A 22,359-nucleotide genomic window follows, 5' to 3' on the forward strand; every position below is an offset into this window, starting at 1 on the left:
GGACAAACATATTGTAGAGAGTGTCTTTAGTATCATTTTCCAAGTGTTCTACCAATAAAATAGTCTTTGATTTGCCCTCCCCACAACATTTGCTTTGCGATGATTCCAGTTTTAAGTTTTTCAGAATAATAACCCTATGTATTTTAGTTGAATCAACAACCTTTAAATCTGTGCGATTCATTATGTAACCAAGTGTGGCTTCAGCTGCCAGAGACTGCAGTTCATGTGTGTGTGAGTTGCATTTGTGTGTGTGTGTGTGTGTGTGTGTGTGTGTGTGTGTGTGTGTGTTTGTGAGCGAGTGAGCGAATCTATTTTTAACAAAGGCCTTGTTGGCTGAAAGCTTATTTGTGACAGTCTCTTCATTGTGCCTATCTGCGACTCAGCATCTCTGCTATATGGTGAGTAGCAACTTTTCTTTTCATAATATTGTTACATTCCATCCTGGATTTTCCAGTGTTCAGAATTTTTAATGGATTGTTTTTAGCAGTCATGGAGGAGACACACTTTTCAGTTTTGGATCAGTTACCGTGTTTTGCATCTGTGGAATGAAAACTGAATCTAATGTAACGTAATAGATAATTTGTCTAAATCACTTTGCAATGCGGCAAATGGTCCTTAAAATCTCCTTGTTGAACACAAGATATCACTTCTGTTTCACTGGGTAACTTTCCATTAATGACTGTGAATCGTGACCTTTCTGACAGGAACACATGAACCCAGTCACACAACTGTCAGACAGTGTTTTGTCTACCACTGATTTCAAACGTATTTTTGCCAAAAACCGATGGTAGATTAATAGCTCTACCTTCAATAATTGTGAGAGTTGGGTTCCTATTTGAAATGGGATTCAAATTTTCCTTGATCTGTTCATAACAATATTATCTGGGTCAAGAGGTTGAAAAGGAATCAATTATTAATTTATTCTGATTGTTGAGAATAATCTCTGTCCATATTAACGCCCCAACATCTATCTTATTTCAATTTCACTGCAAGATAAACTACTTGTGTAACAGCAACAAACACGCCACCACCTACTGAATTTAACCTACCCTTTCTCAACACTTTTAGATCCTTTGTAAAATCTTCAACTAAACTGGCTTTAGCCAGCTTTCAGGCTCTGGGTCTTGCCTGACACAGCTACAAAGATTTACAACCATTCTGAACATTTAAATCAAGTTTCCCATCTTTATGTCACTTTGAGACATTATCAAAATCTGTTTGAATATTTGTGCAGCTTTTTTCCAGACAGTACTTCATTCCAGATAACAGCTTCACATGCAAAAATGTGAGGTTACTGTTAATTTTGTCTCCAAGGTCATTAATATACAACATGAATGGCAAGGCCCCCAGCACACTTCCTTGGGATACACCTGAAGTAATTCCTACATCTCTCAATGAGTCTCTATCCGAGATAAAATGCTGTGTCCTTTCTAATAAGAAATACTCAGTCTAGTCACAATTTCTGTACCTCAGGCCTTCAACTTTGTGTTTGAAGACAACCGTGCCCAATTAAGGTTCAGGCCACAAGTTTCTCAATGCGCAAGCTACCTATCACTCAAAAACTGGACTCGTTTTATATGAGGACGATATATAGATGTCTTGTGATTTGCCCCTTGACTGATGCTATGTCCTTTTGTCAATTTCTATTATTATTCTGAAAGAACCATTAGTGGAACTGCTGAGTCACAGATGGGCACAACAAAAAGACTGTCGAAAATGAGATTTTGGCCAGCAAGGCCTTCGTTGGAAATAGACCTCTCACACACACACACACACACACATACACACACACACACACACTCTCTCTCTCTCTCTCTCTCTCTCTCTCTCTCTCCCTCTCTCTCTAACGCACCTCGCATACACATGACCACAGTCTCTGGCTGCTGAGGCCAGAATGTGTCCTTTCTAATAAGAAATACTTAGTCTAGTCACAATTTCTGTACCTCAGGTCTTCAACTTTCTGTACCTCAGGCCTTCCCTCTCTCACATCACATGATGTGAGAAGCCCACTGGGTGGTGGGGGTAGGGAGGATGTTGGGGTGAGGAGGGGGAGGGGGAGGGGGAGGGATACCATGGTAGGAGTTGGGGATGGTAAAGTGCTGCTTGTGGGAGCATGCAGGGATGAGATGGAGAGAGGGAAGGGCAGCTACATGCAGTCAAAAGGTCAGACAGAGGGCCGGAGAGGGGTGGTGGAAAAGAGGAGAGAATTAAACGACTGTGGGCACGTTGATGGCATAGAGGGCTGCATAGTGGTAGTGCTGGAATGGGAACAGGGATGGAGCTAGATGAGTAAGGACAATGACTAACAAAGGTTGAGGCCAAGAGGGTTATGGAAATGTAGCATATATTGCAGGGAGAGTTCACATGTGTGCAGTTCTGAAAAGCTGTTCAAGGGAGGGATTCCGGGATTAAGATGGCACAGATTGTGAAGCAGCCATTGAAATGAAGAACTTCGTGTTGGGTGACGTACTCATCAACGGGGTGATCCAGCTGTTTCTTTAACACAGTCAGGGTGTATACGGCCCGGGACATCCGGAGATCCGGGAAAAACCCGGGAATTTTTTCATCCGGGAAAAACCCGGGAATTTTTTAGAATTCCGGGATTTTTCATTGTTTTAGATTTCGGTTAAAGTTTTGTAGGTTTGACGTGTAAGATCTGATACGCTGCCAGAGAACTTTAGTCCACTACTGCTGAATAATACTGCAGCAATGAAACAGAAATCAGAGAATAACACCAAAATAAAAGTTTAGTTGTATAGAAATGGGTAATTTACACAATGCACATACCAGTTTGCCGACACCAAAAAGTTTCAAAGGCTTTAGGTCGAAGATTATGCAGTATGTCCGTAACAATTAATGTGCATTCGATGTGCGTCACGTCACAATTGTTTACATTTCTAACAGATCACCAGAAAATATTACGAATAGTGGCTTGAGATGCGTTACTTACAAAGTAAATTTCCGCGCAAGATGATTTATGTTACGTGTGAGAATGTGCAGACAGTGCAGTGAATTTCTTAAATCACAGGGCGTTATAACTCTCATTCAAAACGTAACACTTTGAGGATCAGCCACTTGAAAAATGTCGGGCCCAGAAGATAAGTCATTTATGCCACTATTTAAAATTTTACCGGCACATTTGTATTTGATATGACTTAACGTGTAACACACACTAAAAAAAGACCGAGCTTCAAGTTAGTTTTCATATTTAATGTTGTTCTTTCATAGATAAAAAATTATGCAATCGATGGCAAAAAGTGTAATTGACCTTCAAAAAAATGTGCATAATGTGTTACTGAGCAATGTCACAAGTCTCTTCATGCCAGAACACCTCGACTTTTCTACGCAACTGATAATCATTTTGGCACGATTTTAATTGCCAAATTAGAGCCCGTTAGTAGACCTACGTACTTCCTATCATTTTAGGGCTAATAACAGTGGATGCCAATAGATGATGCAATTCTCTTTCGTACATACACATCTGCTTACGAGTTAACCGGTGTAGAAACGCACTTTGCTGATTTGAGCGAGCTCGGCCTATCTTCGTAATGTACGCGCCGCGGCCTGTCTTTCTCGTAGGCCTCCTGCTCTGAATAACTGCAGTCATTCGCTAGCGAGATCACGTGGCACGAGCTATGACTGGCTGACAAAAGTGCATCGCTCAACGCAATCTCTGTTTTAGAGTTTCGGAACCTACCGTGCTGTAATTTGTGGAATTTGTGTATATACTTTCGCAATACGAAAATAAACTTTGTGCATATTGTCTCGCATCAACTTTCCAAACGCAATGTTTTTCCTGGATTTCGTTTCCTAAAGTGCTGGGACGTCCTTTACGATTCAAAGGAATGATAGGTTTTACAGCTCCAAGGGAAAGCATACTGTTACTTAACACGGATGTATTTTCACCCGCGTTATACGTAATTTCATCCGGGAGAAATTGTGTTTTTAACCGGGAAATCCGGGAAAAATCCGGGAATTTTTTTTTCTTGTCCACGTAGACACCCTGCACAGTTCATTGGAGGCAATTCATGTGTACAGACAGCTTGTTGGTTGTCATGCCCAAGTAGAATGCAGCACAGTGGTTGCAGCTTAGCTTGTAGATCACATGATTGGTTTCACAGGTAGCCCAGGCCTTGATGGGATAGGTGGTGCTTGTGACCAGATTGGAGGAGGAGGTGGTGGTGGGAGGTTGTTTGGGACAGGTCTTGAACCTAAAGTCTGTTACAGGGATATGTGCCATGAGGCAAGGGTTGGGAGCCAAGTAATCCTCGTGGTTCAGAACAACAGTGGTGGAGCCTACATCAGCACATAGGATTGGGATCAGTTTTTGGGTGGTGGATTGCGGTTCTTTCTATGGATGTGAGGTTAGTTTGGATGTTGAGGGATTTGGGGAATGATGGTGAGGCAGGGTTAGAGGTTAAGAAATTCTGGAAAGTTAACAGGTGTAATTAGGGAGCAGGGGGAAGGGGGGGGGGTAGGTCACAATTAGATCCCTTATCCCTAAAAAACTCTCCACCCTGTTCAGTTCCAGGTCCTGCCTTGGACAACCACTGTCCACTACCTCCACAACCACCTCCAAACCTCTCCTATGTCCCCCTGCCTCACAGACATACTACATTTACTTCATCCTCCAAAACTCCCTCCCACCACCACATGGAATCCAGAACCTAAACTGACCTGAAACATAGTCATGAACATTTCCACCAAAGGCCTTAGCCCCAAAGAGATATTAGTTCTTTCCATAGGGCTCAACTTTTGTGCTGCTTCCAAATTCAATCATGGAGGACTTTTTAAAGACCTTTTCTCCTTCTGCCAGTCACTGCACTAAAAACACTTTTTGCCACCTACCCTACCCTTCAGACTCAACCAAAGATCAATGTTTTGCCTGACTCAGTTCACTCCTCCATCCTACCATGATCCACCCCGACTGCCCCCAAATCCCTCAACATGCAAACTAACCATACACCCACAGAAAGATCTGCAAACCACCACCTAAAACCTGATCCCGAGCTTACAATCCTTTGTGCTGACAGAGTCTCCACCACTGTTACTTTGAACTGCAAAGATTACCTGGCAGAAGTATTCCACCAGTTGTCAGATCATCCACCTACAACCCCTGCCTCAGTGACCCCATTCCAGAAATCCAGCAGGATCTCCAGTCTCTCCTCAGATCCTTATGCCCATCCCAATACCTCCCCCCAGAGCCCATCTCTCTCCTCACCCCTACCATTCCCCACACTCCTTCTCTTCAGCATGCTTCCAAAAGTCCGTATACCCAACAACACATGACACCCCACTGTGGCCAGTTACTTGGCCACCACTGAGAGAATCTCTGCTCCTGTAGACCAGACCTTCAGCCTGTTACCTGCAACCGACCCTCCTACATAAAAGATAGCAACCATTTCCTCCACCAACTCTTCACAGTTCCTGTTTCTTTACCATGTGGTGCCCTGCTCATCACTGTCACTTCCCTTTACAGTAACATTCCTAATGCCCATGGCCTTACTGCTATTGAGCACTACCTTTCCGAATGCCCAATGGATTTCAAACATACAACCTCCTTCCTAATCACCATGACCAACTATATCCTCACCCACAATTACTTCAACTTAGAAGACATTAAAACTAAACTAAACTCTATCCAAATTAAAACTAAACTAAACTCTATCCAAACAGGCCATGAGGGCCCAGTGGTACCGAGCAGCTGTCATTTGATCCTCTGCCCACGGGATCATGGGATGTGGATTTCGAGGGGCATGTGGTCAGCACACCACTCTCCCAGCTGTATGACAGTTTACGAGACTGGAGCCGCTACTTCTCAATCGAGTAGCTCCTCAGTTTGCCTCACAAGGGCTGAGTGCACCCTGCTAGGCTGACTGGATGGTCACCCATCCAAGTGCTAGCCCAGCCCGCATGTTTCAGTTCTGGTGTCATCCATGAGCGCCTGAATGCTAACCTTGGTGTTACCAACAGCCTCCGCATATTAACAGAATTTCTTTCAGTAAGATTTTGCTAAGGTAGTCATTGAAGGCTTTATGCATTGCCGTTTTACCAGCCTAATATATTTCATTCAGTGTCTATCTAAGCCCTGAGTCTTGTTTTACACCTGTTGTGCATTAGTCCCTATTTCATTTAAAGTTTCTTTACAAAGGGTGTTAATAACCCATCATGACCTGTGTTGCAAGGTAGATATCTTTGAACTTGGGCCACAGTTCATCTACTTACTACTAGCCAGAGCTCAATGCTTCGAATGTCTCCTCGATGTGACACTACTGCTTCCGTACCTAGTTTACTGCCCTTTGTACTTCGTTAATCATTGTGAAATGGAATGTTCCACCTCCCATCAAATGCACTGATATCACACACCTTGTCCATGCTGCACTTGGCTGTCACGCCAGTGTCCAGAACGAAGTGTGGTGAAAGTCTCATCATTGCTCTGGAAGAACTATTCCATTTACCACAGTTGAATGATAAATTGTCTCTCTGCAGCACATCTATGAAAGTTGAGAAAAAGTAACCGCTCAACCACAAATCACAGGTGAATGATGAGTGGTGTGAGTGTACAGTCTCATAAAAGAAGAGAAAATGGTGGAATATGACTGGGGGGAAGGGGGGGGGGGGATGGTTGAAGGCAAGATTGTGATGTATGGGGTTGAGTAAGTAGTCTATTGCATCTTCAAGCATGGAATATTTGCCACATACACAGTTATGAGGTAGTGGTGCTGGAGGATAGATCCAGATGGTGTTTATTGACACAGTTGTTGATCTAGGTTGGGTGGGAGCTAGAATACCACCGTTAGGGATGAGGGTAGTTTTTTTGGGTGTGATACCCCTCTTTTCAGAACATTAGAAGAGGATGTAGAAGTAGCCAGTCAGTCAAAATTAGAACCCCATTTGGAGGCAGCCATGTGATGTACCAGATTTGTTGCAATTAGGCTTCATAATTATGTTTGAGTATAATAACTAAAAAGCTATATATCTGCACAGATGGCCACAAACAGGCTATGATTAACCACAAACTCAGAACACCTGGTTCTGGAAATGCTGTCCACCACAACATGAAAGATTGGTGATAAACAGTGTGTGTCTGCAGAGGCGTTGTTGTTGTTGTTGTTGTTGTTGTTGTTGCTGCTGCTGCTGCTGCTGGTGCTACAGCCGTGCTGAAATTTCCATTATCATAATATTTATTTTGATGAATATGCATCAACATAAAAACTACTTCTCATTGGTATTTATCTATTGTCTCATGGTGTTGTTGCCATTAACACATATTGTGTTTATAAACACACTTTTGTTAGTGGCACATTAGATGGTGATTAAACTATAAACTGTTAAGAAGCTTCACATACTTTTTACAGCCACCATCTGATGCAGAAGCAGAAAGAGCTTGGGATTCTTTCAGCCACACCACTCAAGAATTGGCTCGAGATCTCTGTGAACAGTTACGCCTCGTGCTAGAACCAACTCAAGCATCACGTCTTCGTGGAGATTTCAGGACAGGGCGCCGAATTAATATGCGGAAGGTTGGTATTGCTCTGATTTATACACAAGTAAGTTCTGAAACAAGTAAGAGATTTAATACAGAAAATTTATGAACTTGTCCTCCAACGACTTTGTCGTGTCCATAGTTTGTACGAGGTGTTTGGGCAAATCTGAACAAATGACTAAAACTTCAACGCATTTATTTACAATATGTACAGCATAGTAAGATTACAGATCGTTTTAGTATCACTGATTGACTGTGCACCACACTGTCTCCCATACAATAATGTTCATCACTTGCCAAACAGAGCCAATCATTTTCCAGCCATTATGATAGTAGTAGCTTCGTGCTTAGGTGCTTAGTGGTCTCACTGCTGATCTTCCATGATCTGGAGCCTGACGGTGGCCAGTTCAAATGCAATTTTTGCAAAGATGTCTGTGGCATGCAGGGCACCGTGTTCAGTCAATATAGACATTGTCGACATCGTAGACCTCATTGGGAAAACAAAAGAAAAGTCTATATTAAACTATATTAGATGATATTATTCCTCAGGAAAGGTAAATGCATTAAGAGAATGCTGCGCTGTATTTTTGTTGTGCACCAGCAAGTCAACATATGGTGTTTTATTAGACTATGGTAACATGTTTCTTCATTCCTCTCAGAAATTGAGTTTTCATAATTTTAAAAGTAATTATTTTGTGCTGCATGACATCCTCATTTTAACATCTTCCACTCCATTGTATTGAACATTAACACACTCTTCCTGACTGAACATACAGAAGACAAATCAGTTTATTCTTTGGACCTTTTCTATCTCCTCTGCTCATTCTCTTTGGTGAAAATTCTAGACAGGGGTGGGAACAATACTTTTGCTACCTGTAGGCCTGAAGTTTATTATTTCAAAAACTTGATTCATTTCATCTTGTGAAGGCAGAGAGATGCTTTATGTCAATCTAGTTTCTGTCCTCTGGAAGAGAGCCAGTGACCAGTGTCGGGAACTGAATAAAGTAGTTTTGATCGAGAGAAACATATAATTAAATTTTAAACAAAAGTAGAATAAAAACAAAACTGAAGAATCCTGTGGTATCAAAGATCTGAGTAAAGTGTAGTCCCGAGACACAGCAACTGGGTAAACGAAAAATTTGGATCTGTGTGACCAAATACAGGTAGAATGTTGAGTTGCAGACAGGCACAATGAACAGACTGTTACTGTCTCGTGTTGAACGAAAGCAGCAGTCTGGAGTGGGGCGGGGAAGGGGGACGGTCAGTAGGGTACAGGTGGAAGGAGAGACGAACGCCTTTCTGGTGGAGTGCACTGGGACCAGTTGGCAGCAGGACACGGCTGCCAGGCACAGCTTCCCGATGCTCCTTCAGGCTGTGCTCATTTCTCTGCACCCCCCCCAGCTGTACCCGACTATCCCTCCCTCTTCCTGCCCCCACTACCGTTTTCAGCTTTCCCATTATCATTTTTCTCATTAGCTTTTTTTTAATAAATAAAAAATGTCCAACACTCCATGTGTTTGCAGTATCAGGTTAGCTGTTGTAGCTGTTAATGATACTATAACATACTATTTCACTAAATACAGCTGCCTTCTTATGTAATCTGTTAATTTTTCAGGTTATCCCGTATATTGCTAGCCAGTTTCGTAAGGACAAAATATGGTTGCGTCGAACAAAACCGTCAAAGAGAGAATATCAGATTGTTCTAGGCATAGATGATTCTTCCAGCATGGACTATAACCAAGCCAAAGAGGTACTCTGTTCTTAAATACAAAATTATTTTTTGTTGTTTTTGTTTTCATGTTGCTGTTACCTTAGCTAAAGAATATTTTCCAGGCTTTCCCATAATGTACATATCGCTCTGTTCATGTAAAAATACTACATTCCTCTTACATGTAGAAAAGGGAGAGAAAACCGAGAATCAGTCAGAACTACAATGTTTGAAACTCATACAAAACAAAAGAGAAGCTAGTATTTAACTCTTGATAAGGGAACCTGACATTCAGAAAAATAAAAAAGTTGTCTTCGTCCTATTTTAAGTGCCTCCTGCTACTTTATCAATTGCAGACATTATCAAGACAAGCAGCTATATGAAATATAGAATTAGGCCTTTATTTAGTGTAATAAATCAGCACAAATGTAAAATGGTATCAAGATATAACTATTGTGGGAAGACATATTGTAAGTTTAGTAGTAGTTCATTACTTGTTGTAGAGAGGCAGTTTAGAATACCTACGCCTGCTCTCAAAATGCCTTTCTGTCGGTAATTTTTTATGTATGATCATTTGTCACTGTGCTTCAATTTTTAAAAATGTATTTACATCATGGAAGTGTGTGTGTGTGTGTGTGTGTGTGTGTGTGTGTGTGTATGGATTTACCCAGATCATTGTAAAGCCCTTGATATTTTTAACAGATGACATTTGAGTCGGTGGCCCTGGTCAGCCAAGCGCTGACTCTCCTGGAAGTGGGTGAACTCGGAGTTGTCAGTTTCGGAGAGGACATCCACATCCTACACCAACTGGGACAGCCGTTCACCCACACCAGTGGTGCAACGTAAGTAACTGATTTGTTCTTGTTAGTGAATTTGAGGTAGATAAACTGAAGATTGCAGTATGATGACCGTCATGAATCCTTAACATATCACCACCTAGCCAAGGGCATAAATAATCATTTCTTTGGGGGGGGGGGGGGGGGGGGGTTCTAACTCTGACTCTGTTCACGTACAAGATGTTCATCCTGGCCATTACTGGTATTCATCCCAAAATATTAGCAGCTGAACTGTCATAAAGTGTTTCAATGTTTAGACTTGGAACACAGTTTGTATCCACTGCAAATTCTGATACAAATGAATGGAAATAAAGACACTGCAGTTAAAAAATTATAATGCTTATTATGTTGATATAACTTGCTAGTACTTAGAGCCTGTAGACTGCACGTTATGCGACAGTCCATTTCTAGTGCTTTCTTTTTCAGCATATTCTTTAATATTTCAAATTGGTCAGCCTTGCTTAAGTTTCTTCTGTCAACAAATGAAGAGATGTCAACTTTTTACAGGTGGAATTGGAAATGGAGAAATATTAACACAATCATTCCTATCAGAAATTAAGCATCAGACAGAGAACAAGAGGTGAAAGTAGAACTATTTTAAACATCTTCGCAACATTTTTAACACTTTTGTAACATTTTTTAGGTCTTCATTGAGTGATTCCTGTTTTGCTACTTTACTTTACTTTGTGATTGCGCAGTTCCTTTTTGAGCTGTTGGCTCCATGATAATTCCTAAAAAGAGGCAGTGAACATATGAAATGTTTGAAATTTTGTCGACATTGTAGGGCTAAAATAATCATAAATGATGTGTGTTAAAGAAAAAGAATGAAAGTAGTTTAAGCAAGGTGATTTGTAGAACATGTGTTTTCTAATGTATAATCTGAAAAGTGAAAAATGATATAGAATGAAATGTTTAAGAATTCCACACACTGACTTCGTTAGTTCTCCAGAACAGGGGTACCCAGACTTTCTGCCACTGCCTACTGCACAGCACTTTTAGAAATTTAGGTCTATCACTGTAGGTTTTTCTCTTTTATAACAAACCCTGGGGTGGAGGAGAGGTGAGAGTGGGTGCAAAAAGTTGAGCTTTGACTGCTACAGAGATGAGGACTGGTACAGGAGCGATAATTTTTGCCATTTTCTTCAGTACTGACAACACACGTGTGGTTCTTGCACCGCGCCGGTGAACAACTGTGTTTGGTAGAAATGTGATGTACACAAATCATTAGGTTTCGTGGAAGCACTCTTTTACAGAGTTGTTCATGCTCACATGTGGTGTTTATTTGTGGCAAACAATATGAAATGAAATTAAACTGGTTCTGATACAAATCTTCAATGAGTAAGAAATGAATGAGATTTAAAATATATATTAAACTTTTACATCACAAATAATGTAAACCAGTTGTGCAAGAGAGTAATAAACTGAACATACAGTGTAGTAAATTAGAGTAAAAAAAAAATAAAAAAAAAAGAATGTGGGCTCAAATTGAACTTTGATGCTGAATCAGACATCAGAATCAGTAATTAGATGCTTTTCAAATTTAGATTATGATGAAAGAACATCTACATGTTTCAGATGGAAGTATGTTGCTGTCTCTCTTTAATTGGAGCTTGAAAGTTGGCTCAGTTGAGGTCAGCTTCACCCCCAAGTCATCTTAAGCACTAATTCTATTTCTGTACTTATTTTTAATGTAAAAAATCTTGGAAAATCCACTTTTACGCATGATTGTTCACTGCAGAAGAGAAGGGTTCTGTAGTCGTCTTTCACTGACCGAGCGAGGTGGCGCAGTGGTTAGCACACTGGACTCGCATTCGGGAGGACGACGGTTCAATCCCGTCTCCAGCCATCCTGATTTAGGTTTTCCGTGATTTCCCTAAATCGTTTCAGGCAAATGCCGGGATGGTTCCTTTGAAAGGGCACGGCCGATTTCCTTCCCAATCCTTCCCTAGCCCGAGCTTGCGCTCCGTCTCTAATGACCTCGTTGTCGACGGGACGTTAAACACTAACCACCACCACCACCACCATCTTTCACTGAACTGTCACTAGTCACATCAATGAAGTTTTCTTTTGTGATTACTTCTTCTTGAAAATGGATTTGTTGTCCAGTAATATTTTGTGAAATCTTCGGCAAAGAACTTTTCATAACTTTGTGAAGGACCTCCAAATGTGTAATAATGTCTTGAACTAAATCTTCCGTGGCTGCTAGTTCATTGTCTTCCAAAAGCAATGTAAGAATAGATAATGCAAAAAAAGTTATTGAAAGTTCAGCACTTGTGAACTAAAATGAGTCAACTTTCTTTTCAAAGATGATATTTTATAACCTGCTAAGAAAGCTGTTGGTTCTCCTTCTTGTAAACCCTTATTCAAAGTAGGAAGCCTGTCAAAGATATTAGTGAAAAAGACCAATGTAGATAACCACTGATCATCAATGAAAAAATTCATTGTATAATGTACCAGTGTTTTTGTCACTGAGAAACATAAAAACCTCAGACCTTAGTTCACGTATTCTGTTTAAAGTCTTTTTGTGAGAGAACCACTGTACCTCAGTATGTGGGAGTAAACTTCTAAATTTACCTACCATATCTTCACACGCCGGAATTAGACATCATTCTGTTAGAACTACTGATAGCCTTGGGAGAGTCAGCCATGGCAGAACTCTACCATCTGGTGAGCTGGATGGATGAAACAGGTGAAATACGCTCAGACCTCAAGAAGAATGTAATAATTCCAATTCCAAAGAATACGGATGCTGAAACAGGTGTGAAAATTACAGAACCGTCAGTTTAATAAGTCATGGCTGCAAAATACAAAGGCTACTCAGAAAGTAGGGAATGTTTTGACATAAAAAAAACTAAGTACAAGAAATACATTTTATTATATACATCTGAAAGAGCGACTGACGTGCTACTTTTCCACCATCACCAAACACATTGAGGCACTTATCATAGCAGTGGACAAGCTTTGAAAGACCTTCGTCATAAAATTCTGCCACCTTAGTCTTCAGCCAGTGAGTCACGCCTGCCTGGAGCTCCATGCCATCATCAAAGCGCTGTGTTGCAAGCCAGTTCTTCATCTTGGGAAACAAGTGGAAGTCGCTTGGTGCAAGATCGGGGCTGTAGGGTGGATGAGGGAAAATTTCCCATTTGAATGAATTAAGGAGTTCTTTAGTGCAGTTTGCAGTGCGAGGTTGGGCATTGTCATGCAAAAACAAAATTTTGGATGTCAACTTTCCTTGGCGTTCGTTTTGAACTGCTCTTCTAATGCTGTGCCAAGTTTGACAGTACCAGGCAGAATTTATGGTTGCTCCACGTTTGAGAAAATCAATAAGAAGCACACCTTGCCTATCCCAAAACACTGTCACCATCAACTTCCTTGCTGACAAGGTTTGCAAACATTTTCTTGCTTTTTGGGAGGACCTTGTGTGCCCCCACTCCATGGACTGTAATTTTGTCTCGCAATTGATGTGTTTCACCCAAGTCTTGTCACTAGTTACGATTTGATCCGGTAATGAATCACCATGTTTGTGGTAGGCCTCCAGAAATGTCACATTGCCCCCATTCGCTGTTCTTTATGGTGCTCTGTAAGCATTTTGGGCACCCATTGTGCACAAAATTTGTGGTAGCCTAGCTTTTGAGAGACAGTTTCGAGCAACAAAGTCTGTGAAACTTGTGGAAAAGAAAGTGAAAGCTCCATTATTGTGAAGCGATGGTTTTCAAAAAAACGTTTCATCAACTTCAGCAGCAAGATTGTCAGTCACAGTACTTGGGCGTCCACTCTTCTCTTCACCATGAATGTTGGTTTGGCCATTTTTAAACTGAATGCACCATTTTCCGGATGGAACATTCATTAATTACGTTGTTTCCGTACACTTCGCACAGTAATAGATAAATTTCTATAGGTTTTAGGTTTTTTGCCAACAAAAACCACATCACAGACTGCACCTCACAAATGGCGGGATTTTAGATTACAGTGCACATTTCAAATTTGAACATCAAAAGAACCAGATGCACAGAGATGTTCCCACTGTCACAGATGGATGCCAACTGAGCTGCTGAGCACGCACATACCAAAAATACACGCGATCGGCACGTGCCTAGTGGCATCAGACGAAATGTTCCCTACTTTATGAATAGCCCTCGTACTAACATGAATTATTTACAGATGACTGGAAAAACTGGTAGAAGCCAACCTCGGGGAAGATCAGTTTGAAGAAATTTAGAAATACCCAAGGCAATATTGACACTATGACTTAGCTTAGGGGATAGATTAAGGACAGGCAAACCTACGTTTATAGCATTTGTAGGCTTAGAGTAAGCTTTTGACAATGTTGGCTAGAATACTCTCTCTCAGTTTCTAGGGAAGCAGTGGTTGAGAAGGGAGTGGGACAGGGTTGTAGCCTATCCATTATGTTATTCAATCTGTATATTGAGCAATCAGTAAAGGAAACAAAAGAAAAATTTGGAGTAGGAATTAAAATCCAGGGAGAAGAAATAAAAACCTTGAGGTTTGCTGAAGATATTATAATTCTGTCAGAGACAGCAAAGGACTTGGAAGAGCAGTTGAATGGACAGTATCTTGAAAGAAGGGTATATGATGTACATCAACAAAAGCAGAACAATAATAATGGAATGTAGTCAAATTAAATTAGGTGATGCTGAGGAAATTAGATTAGGAAATGAGACACTTAAAGTAGTAGGTAAGTTTTGCTATTGGGGCAGTAAAATATCTGTTGATGGTCGAAGTAGAGAGGATATAAAATGTAGATTGGCTATGGCAAGAAAAGCATTTCTGAAGAAGAGAAATTTGTTAACATCACGTACATATTTAAGTGTCAGGAAGTCGTTTCTGAAAGTATTTGTACGGAGTGTAGCCATGTATGGACGTGAAACGTGGATGATAAACAGTTTAGACAAGAAGAGAATATAAGCTTTCAAAATGTGGTGCTAAAGAAGAATGCTGAAGATTAGATGGTAAGATCACATGGCTAATGAGGAGATATTGAATAGAATTAGGGAAAAGAGAGATTTTTGGCACAACCTGACCAGAAGAAGGGATCGGTTGGTAGGACACAATCTGAGGCACCAAGAGATCACCAATTTAGTAATGGGGGGGGGGGGGGGGATGTGTGTGGGTTAAGAATCATAGAGGGAGACCAAGAGATGAATACACTAAGCAGTTTCACAAGGATGTAGGTTGCAGTAGTTACTCGGAGATGAGGAGGCTTGCACAGAGTAGATTAGCATGGGAGGCGGCGTCAAACCAGTCTTCGGACTGAAGGCCACAACAAGAACAACGGCAACATCTTCACGCAATAATGTGACCAACTGTGATTTTAGAGCCCTTTCCATGGTGAAGTTTATAACCTTTACAGCATCTGTCAAAACAATATAAACAATTTCAGGGCTTCGGGCGTATTATACATATTTTCTTGTAACTGTTGTGTCATTATTTTCCTAGATGATAGCTCTTTGTGATTTTCTGTTTTTGTTTCCAGATATTATAATTTTAACTATTTGAAAATTAAGCACTTCATGTGAATTCAAAAGTCAAAATGATCTTTTATTGAAAATGTAATGTCTCCTATGAATGACTGAAGGCATTTGTGTCTGTAGAACATGTTATTGAAAAATCTTTTCATTACTTACTAGCTTAATTAATTAGAACAAATATTACAAGATTTGTAAAGAGAGGATCTTAATTTTACAGACTGCTGCAACACCTACGTTTTGATCAGCGAAGTACAAAAGTGGGCTCCTTAGTCCAGTTTGTGACTGAGATGTTTGAGAACCATGGGACACGCAGCTCTGCAGATCGAGCACAGCTCTTAGTAATCTTGTCTGATGGACGTGGTGTTCGCAGTGAAGGGAAGTTGCTTGTAGAAAGGGCCGTTGCTCGAGCACGTCAAGAGCGAATTTTCACTGTGTTTATTATTATTGATAACCCAAAATATGAGGTATGTACATGATTTTCCTTTTGGGAAACCTCTTCCTTCTTGAGCATTTTATTCGTATCAATTTCAGTAGTTAATACATAGTATGGATTTTTTCCCCCTTGTGTATGGAGCTCTGTATTGAAATATTGGACTCGTACAAGTCATTTTGTAGCATGGTCAGGTACTCTTTAATTTACTGTTAGATTCAGTCACATATTACAACGATAGAAAAACTTTTTTGCTGAAAATACCTTATTCTTTTGTTTTTAGGGTGGGAAATCCAAATATGACACTTAAAAAACTGTATCACCCACCATTTCTTCACATTTTATACTTAAATTTTTTAAATTAAGTAAATTTTTAAAAGATTTACAGCTTTTATGTAAAAATAATTTAAAAAGGAGGTGTAATGAATGTAGATGACTTGGGTAACATGCTGAAAAACATTTGCTGGCATAAAAAAAAAAGGGTCGATTCTGCTTTCGTGTTAACAGATGGTGTTCTGTTTACTGTCAGCCTAACCTCACTTTCCCGTTTCCTGCACATGTGCTCAGTACAATGTCTAATCATGGTTGGAAAAGCTTTGCTTAGAGTTTTTGTTATATTTGTGGTGAATTTGTGATTAAAAAACACCAAAGATACATTGCAGGCTTTGTGAAAAGGGTTTATCTATCATACTTTGGATCTAAACTTGGTGATCAAGATAAATCTTTGGCGCCGCATAAGGTATGCTATGTGTGTGTTGAAGAACTGAGAAAATGGTCCAAAAAGGAGAAAAAAGTCTTTAGATTTGCTGTTCCTATGATACGGAATGAGACAAGACATCATTCCGATTTTTGCAGTGTTGATATTACGGGTCACAATTCGGAAAACAAGAAGGCAATAAGCTACCCTAACTTCTGTCCACCATCCGACCAGAAGGACATGGTGTAGATTTGCCAGTTCCTGAACCACCAGATGATTTAAATTCTATTCAGAAGTATTTTCTGATGTACAATCTAATTTAGATGAACCAGATGATGATGAAGTCCACTGTAATACAGAAAGTCTAAAGCCCAAATTGTTTACTCACACTGAGCTTAAGGATTTGTTTAGGGATCTGGGCATAACAAGAGAAAAAGCTGAATTGCTTGGCTATAGATTAAAAGAAAAGAGCTTATTGGCAGTTGGAACCAGCATATACAAGTATAGAAAGAGAGAGTAGCAATTTTTCAAGTTTTTTCAACAACAAGGTGATTTAGTGTACTGCTCAGTAATTCCCGGTCTGGTGAATGAGTTTGGTATTGAATACAAAAAGGAAGACTGGAGGCTGTTTTTTGATTCATCCAAAACTAATTAAAAGGCTGTTTTATTACACAATGGAAACCGAGAAGTTCAGCAAGCAGTTCATCGTAGAAAAAGCTACACAAGAAGCTTCAAACAAAAAAGAGAAAGAAAATACAAACCAATTCCAGCTGACAAGTGAAACCACTATTAACACATGTAATCGTTTTAAGTAGCTTACTGTAAATGCAATACATGTTGTAACAGAGTGTTTCACTAATTTCTCCATCTACCTTATAGCAAAGGATTTTTATACTACATAATAAAAAGCATATTGCCCGAAAACTACGGGTGATACAAAAAACTAAGGCTACATTTGGATTCAGCTCATAAAAACCTATGAAGATCAGCTACCAAAGTAAAAAAAAAAGTTTTTTAAAAAAAATTTTTCGTTGACCTGTGTTATAAAAAGATTGGCCCTCATAATTAAATTTGTGCTTTCAAACCTTTAGTTTTTAAATCAATTTGATGGTGATCCGCGATTTAAATTAGTCATTAAAATTTTTTTTGATGTAATAGCAGTTTTTGGCAGCTAGCAGATGTCATTCCTGAGGCCAAAATAAGAGAGGTGAAACAATGTAGCAGACTGAATAGTGGGAAGTAGTAGGGAAGTCACCATCATGCAGAAGCAAATCCGTTTGTTATCTTGATTTGGCAAGCTGTGGCTGCTCTGTTTGGTCTATGGGACCATACTCCCCGGATGTAAGTCCTTGTGACTTTGATTTGATTCTAAAGATGAAGGAACCACTTCGTGGCATTCACTTCAGAACTGTTCCAGAGATTGGACAGGCAATAGACAGCTCCATTCACACCATCAACAGAACAGGCTCTGCTAACGGTATACTACCCCTTCCACATCCCCCCCTGCGGGTCCGGGGATTAGAATAGGCCTGAGGTATTCCTGCCTGTCGTAAGAGGCGACTAAAAGGAGTCCATCCCCCTCACGGGGGTAGTTAGCGCCTGCGTCCGGAGACGGACGGTTCCACGACCTATAATTGTGGTCTTTTTGGTTTTTCACTTCTCGTTTCTTCCTTCCTTTGGTTGGTTCCTTTCTTTGCTCTTCTCCACCTCACTGTCTTCCTTACTCTTTCCCTTGACTTCTTCTCCTTGCCTCCTCATTGCCTTCTTCCCCTTGCCTTCACATTGCCTTCTTCTCCTTGCCTTCTCATTGCCTTCTTCTCCTTGCCTTCTCATTGCCTTCTTCTCCTTGCCTTCTCATTGCCTTCTTCTCCTTGCCTTCTCATTGCCTTCTCATTGCCTTCTTCTCCTTGCCTTCTCATTGCCTTCTTCTCCTTGCCTTCTCATTGCCTTCTTCTCCTTGCCTTCTCATTGCCTTCTTCTCCTTGCCTTCTCTGGTCTCCGCCTCGGCGTTTGAGACAGTCTGTCCTCTTTCTCCCTCTCTCTCTTCTTTTTCCTCTTCTTCCTTCCTCCCTGTGCGTGCCTGAAGGCCGACCCACGCGTTCGCACGCGTAGCCGGTGACGGGGTAACGCGTAATTCCCCGCCCTGGGTAGACATGGAAGGCACGCACGTACCCCCTGGTAAAGGCCAGGCCCAGGGAGGGGTGATTGCCTGAGCTGATACCTTCTGACCATGCCAATTGGTCCCTCCGTCTGTTTCTCGGGAGGTGTGACCTGAGGTGTAAACATTCACCTAAGGCGGGAGTGCCCTCTGAGAGGGTCCCCACAAGGAAGGAGCGCGCCATCGGAGACGCTGGCAATCGTGGGGGATTCCTCCACAATGGATTTCACTCCATCTCTCTCGACTTCTGCCCAAAAACGGAAACATGACCAGCCAACAGTGACAAAAGTCCTACCGCCTGCCCCACAGTTCCTCGTCGTTTCTCGATCTGAGGACGGAAAGGATTTTTCTTCTGTCAACCCTTTCGTTATTCAGAAGGGCGTAGATGCCATAGCCGGATCTGTCAAATCTTGTACCAGGTTGCGTAATGGTACCTTATTACTAGAAACTGAGAGCGCCTTTCAGGCACAAAAACTGCTTCGGGCCACACTCCTGTACACGTTCCCTGTCCGGGTGGAGGCTCACCGAACTTTGAATTCGTCTCGTGGTGTGGTCTATACTAGATCACTCGACGGTTTGACTGACGAGGAGATTCAATCTTTCCTCGCTGAGCAGGGCGTGACGGCTGTCCATAGGGTCATGAAAAAGGTCAACAATGACCTTGTACCGACCCGGACACTTTTCGTGATCTTTGATAGTGTTAAGCTGCCATCGCGCATCAAGGCGGGCTGCGAGGTTATTTCTGTTCGCCCCTATGTCCCGACACCTACGCGCTGCTACCAGTGTCAGCATTTCAATCACACTCGACAGTCTTGTTCCAATGCGGCTAAATGTGTCACTTGTGGCAGGGATGCCCATGAGGGTGACTGTCCACCTCCGTCCCCTCGTTGTGTGAACTGTCAGGGTGACCATGCCGCATCCTCCCGCGACTGTCCTGTCTATAAGGAAGAACGCTGTATCCAAGAAATTCGGGTCAAAGAAAAAGTGTCCACCTCGGCTGCTCGCAAGCTATTGGCTAGTAGGAAGCCCACGCTGCTCCCAGCGGGGAAATACAGTACTGTCCTCGCATCTCCTCGGACTACCAGGGAAGTGGCAACCCAGACATGCAATCTGACCTTCAGCACCACGGTCGTCCGTTCGGCCAGTGCTAAGATCGCGCGGTCGACGTCTCCTCTTCCTCCCATCACCCCACAGACACCAGCCCCTTCATCAGCTTCTGCTAAGACGAAGACCCCGAAGTCAGATGCATGGGCCTTCAAGAAGGAACCGTTCTGTGCAGACTTCCTACGTCCCTCGACCTCCCAGCCTTCGACCGGTACTTCCACCAAACGACCTTCCAAGAAGGCTCATAGGAAGCACAGTTCTCCTTCTCCGCCACGGCGCATTTCTTCTCCTGCGCCACCCAGCGGTTGCTGCCCCAGGCCGTCATCCGTTTCGCCTGGCTGCACCGCTGGTAGCCGAACATCTGGCCGTTCACCGACGGCGGAAGCTTCCCCTCCCGGCCATCTTCCCGAGATGGCCGATGAACCTATAGACCCAATGGACGATGACTGTCCGCCTACTGATAGCGGCGGCAGTGCTCGCTCGAAGTCAGGCCCTCAGCGGCCTTCGAGGTGACCCCTTCTTTCATCTTCATTTTCTTCTTACGATGGCACTTATTCACTGGAATATTCACAGCATTCGCTCCAACCGAGAGGACTTGAAGTTGCTGCTCCGCTTGCACCGTCCGCTCGTCGTAGCCCTCCAGGAAACGAAGCTACGCCCATGCGATCAAATTGCCTTGGCACACTACACCTCTGTGCGTTTTGACCTACCCCCTGTGGTAGGTATCCCGGCTCATGGAGGGGTTATGTTGCTGGTCCGGGATGATATTTACTACGATCCCATCCCGTTGCACACCGGCCTGCAGGCAGTTGCCATCCGCATTACTCTCCCCACTTTTACATTTTCCATTTGTTCCGTTTATACTCCATCGTCGTCTGCCGTTACCAGGGCAGACATGATGCAACTTATTGCTCAGCTACCTGCACCATTTTTGTTAACTGGAGACTTCAATGCCCACCATCCCCTTTGGGGCTTTCCAGCATCCTGCCTGAGGGGCTCCTTGTTAGCAGACCTTTTCAACCAGCTCAATCTTGTCTGCCTCAATACTGGCGCCCCTACTTTTCTTTCGGACACATCTCACACCTATTCCCATTTAGACCTCTCTATATGTACTCCCCAACTTGCACGCCGGTTTGAGTGGTATGCACTTTCTGATACATATTCGAGCGACCACTTCCCGTGTGTTATCCATCTCCTGCAGCATACCCCCTCTCTGTGCTCATCTAGTTGGACCATCTCCAAAGCAGACTGGGGGCTCTTCTCTTCCAGGGCAACCTTCCAGGATCACACCTTCACAAGCTGCGATCGTCAGGTCGCACACCTCACGGAAGTCATTCTCACTGCTGCTGAATATTCCATCCCTCACCCTACTTCTTCTCCACGTCGCGTACCGGTCCCCTGGTGGACCGCAGCATGTAGAGACGCTTTACGTGCTCGTCGACGTGCTTTACGCACCTTTAAACGCCACCCTACAGTGGCGAATTGTATCAATTATAAACGATTACGTGCACAGTGTCGTCGTATTATTAAAGAAAGCAAGAAAGCCAGCTGGGCTGCTTTCACAAGCACCTTCAACAGTTTTACTCCTTCTTCTGTTGTCTGGGGTAGCCTGCGCCGGCTATCTGGCACTAAGGTCCACTCACCAGTTTCTGGCTTGAAGGTCGCGAATGATGTCCTTGTGGCCCCTGAGGCTGTCTCCAATGCCTTCGGCTGCTTTTTCGCAGAGGTTTCGAGCTCCGCTCATTACCACCCTGCCTTCCACCCCCGCAAACAGGCAGAGGAGGCTAGGCCACCTAACTTCCGCTCCTCGAATCGTGAAAGTTATAATGCCCCATTCACCATGCGGGAACTCGAAAACGCACTTGGCCGATCACGGTCCTCTGCTCCAGGGCCAGATTCTATTCATATTCAGATGCTGAAGAACCTTTCTCCTGCGGGTAAAGGTTTTCTTCTTCGTACTTACAATCGCATCTGGATTGAGGGACATGTTCCTGCATGCTGGCACGAGTCTATTGTTGTCCCGATTCCTAAGCCGGGGAAGGACACGCACTTGCCTTCCAGTTATCGACCCATCTCGCTTACCAGCTGTGTCTGTAAAGTGATGGAGCGAATGGTTAACTCTCGATTGGTTTGGCTGCTCGAGTCTCGACGCCTACTTACCAATGTACAATGTGGGTTTCGTAGGCGCCGTTCTGCTGTTGACCATCTGGTCACCTTGTCGACCTTCATTATGAATAACTTCTTGCAGAAGCGCCCGACCGCGGCTGTGTTCTTTGATTTGGAGAAGTCTTACGACACCTGTTGGAGGGCGGGCATTCTCCGCACCATGCATACATGGGGCCTCCGCGGTCGCCTCCCTCTTTTTATTCATTCCTTTTTAATGGATCGACAGTTCAGGGTACGTGTGGGTTCCGTCCTGTCGGACACCTTTCGCCAGGAGAATGGGGTGCC

At 42.7% G+C, this 22,359-nt stretch overlaps 1 protein-coding gene across 1 annotated transcript in view; it reads left to right on the forward strand.

Moving 5' to 3' along the window:
- LOC126100727 (midasin-like) overlaps positions 1 to 22,359 on the forward strand; it is a 426,770-nt gene that overhangs the window by 397,707 nt on the left and 6,704 nt on the right. Inside the window, exons 32-35 of the mRNA XM_049911346.1 lie at positions 7,359 to 7,523; positions 9,102 to 9,236; positions 9,897 to 10,036; positions 15,737 to 15,983. Of these exons, the coding sequence (XP_049767303.1) occupies positions 7,359 to 7,523; positions 9,102 to 9,236; positions 9,897 to 10,036; positions 15,737 to 15,983 (687 nt within the window). The remainder of the gene's footprint in view (positions 1 to 7,358; positions 7,524 to 9,101; positions 9,237 to 9,896; positions 10,037 to 15,736; positions 15,984 to 22,359) is intronic.

Source organism: Schistocerca cancellata, chromosome 9 (genome assembly GCF_023864275.1).
Source record: "Schistocerca cancellata isolate TAMUIC-IGC-003103 chromosome 9, iqSchCanc2.1, whole genome shotgun sequence".
Classification (NCBI taxonomy): Eukaryota; Metazoa; Arthropoda; class Insecta; order Orthoptera; family Acrididae; genus Schistocerca; species Schistocerca cancellata.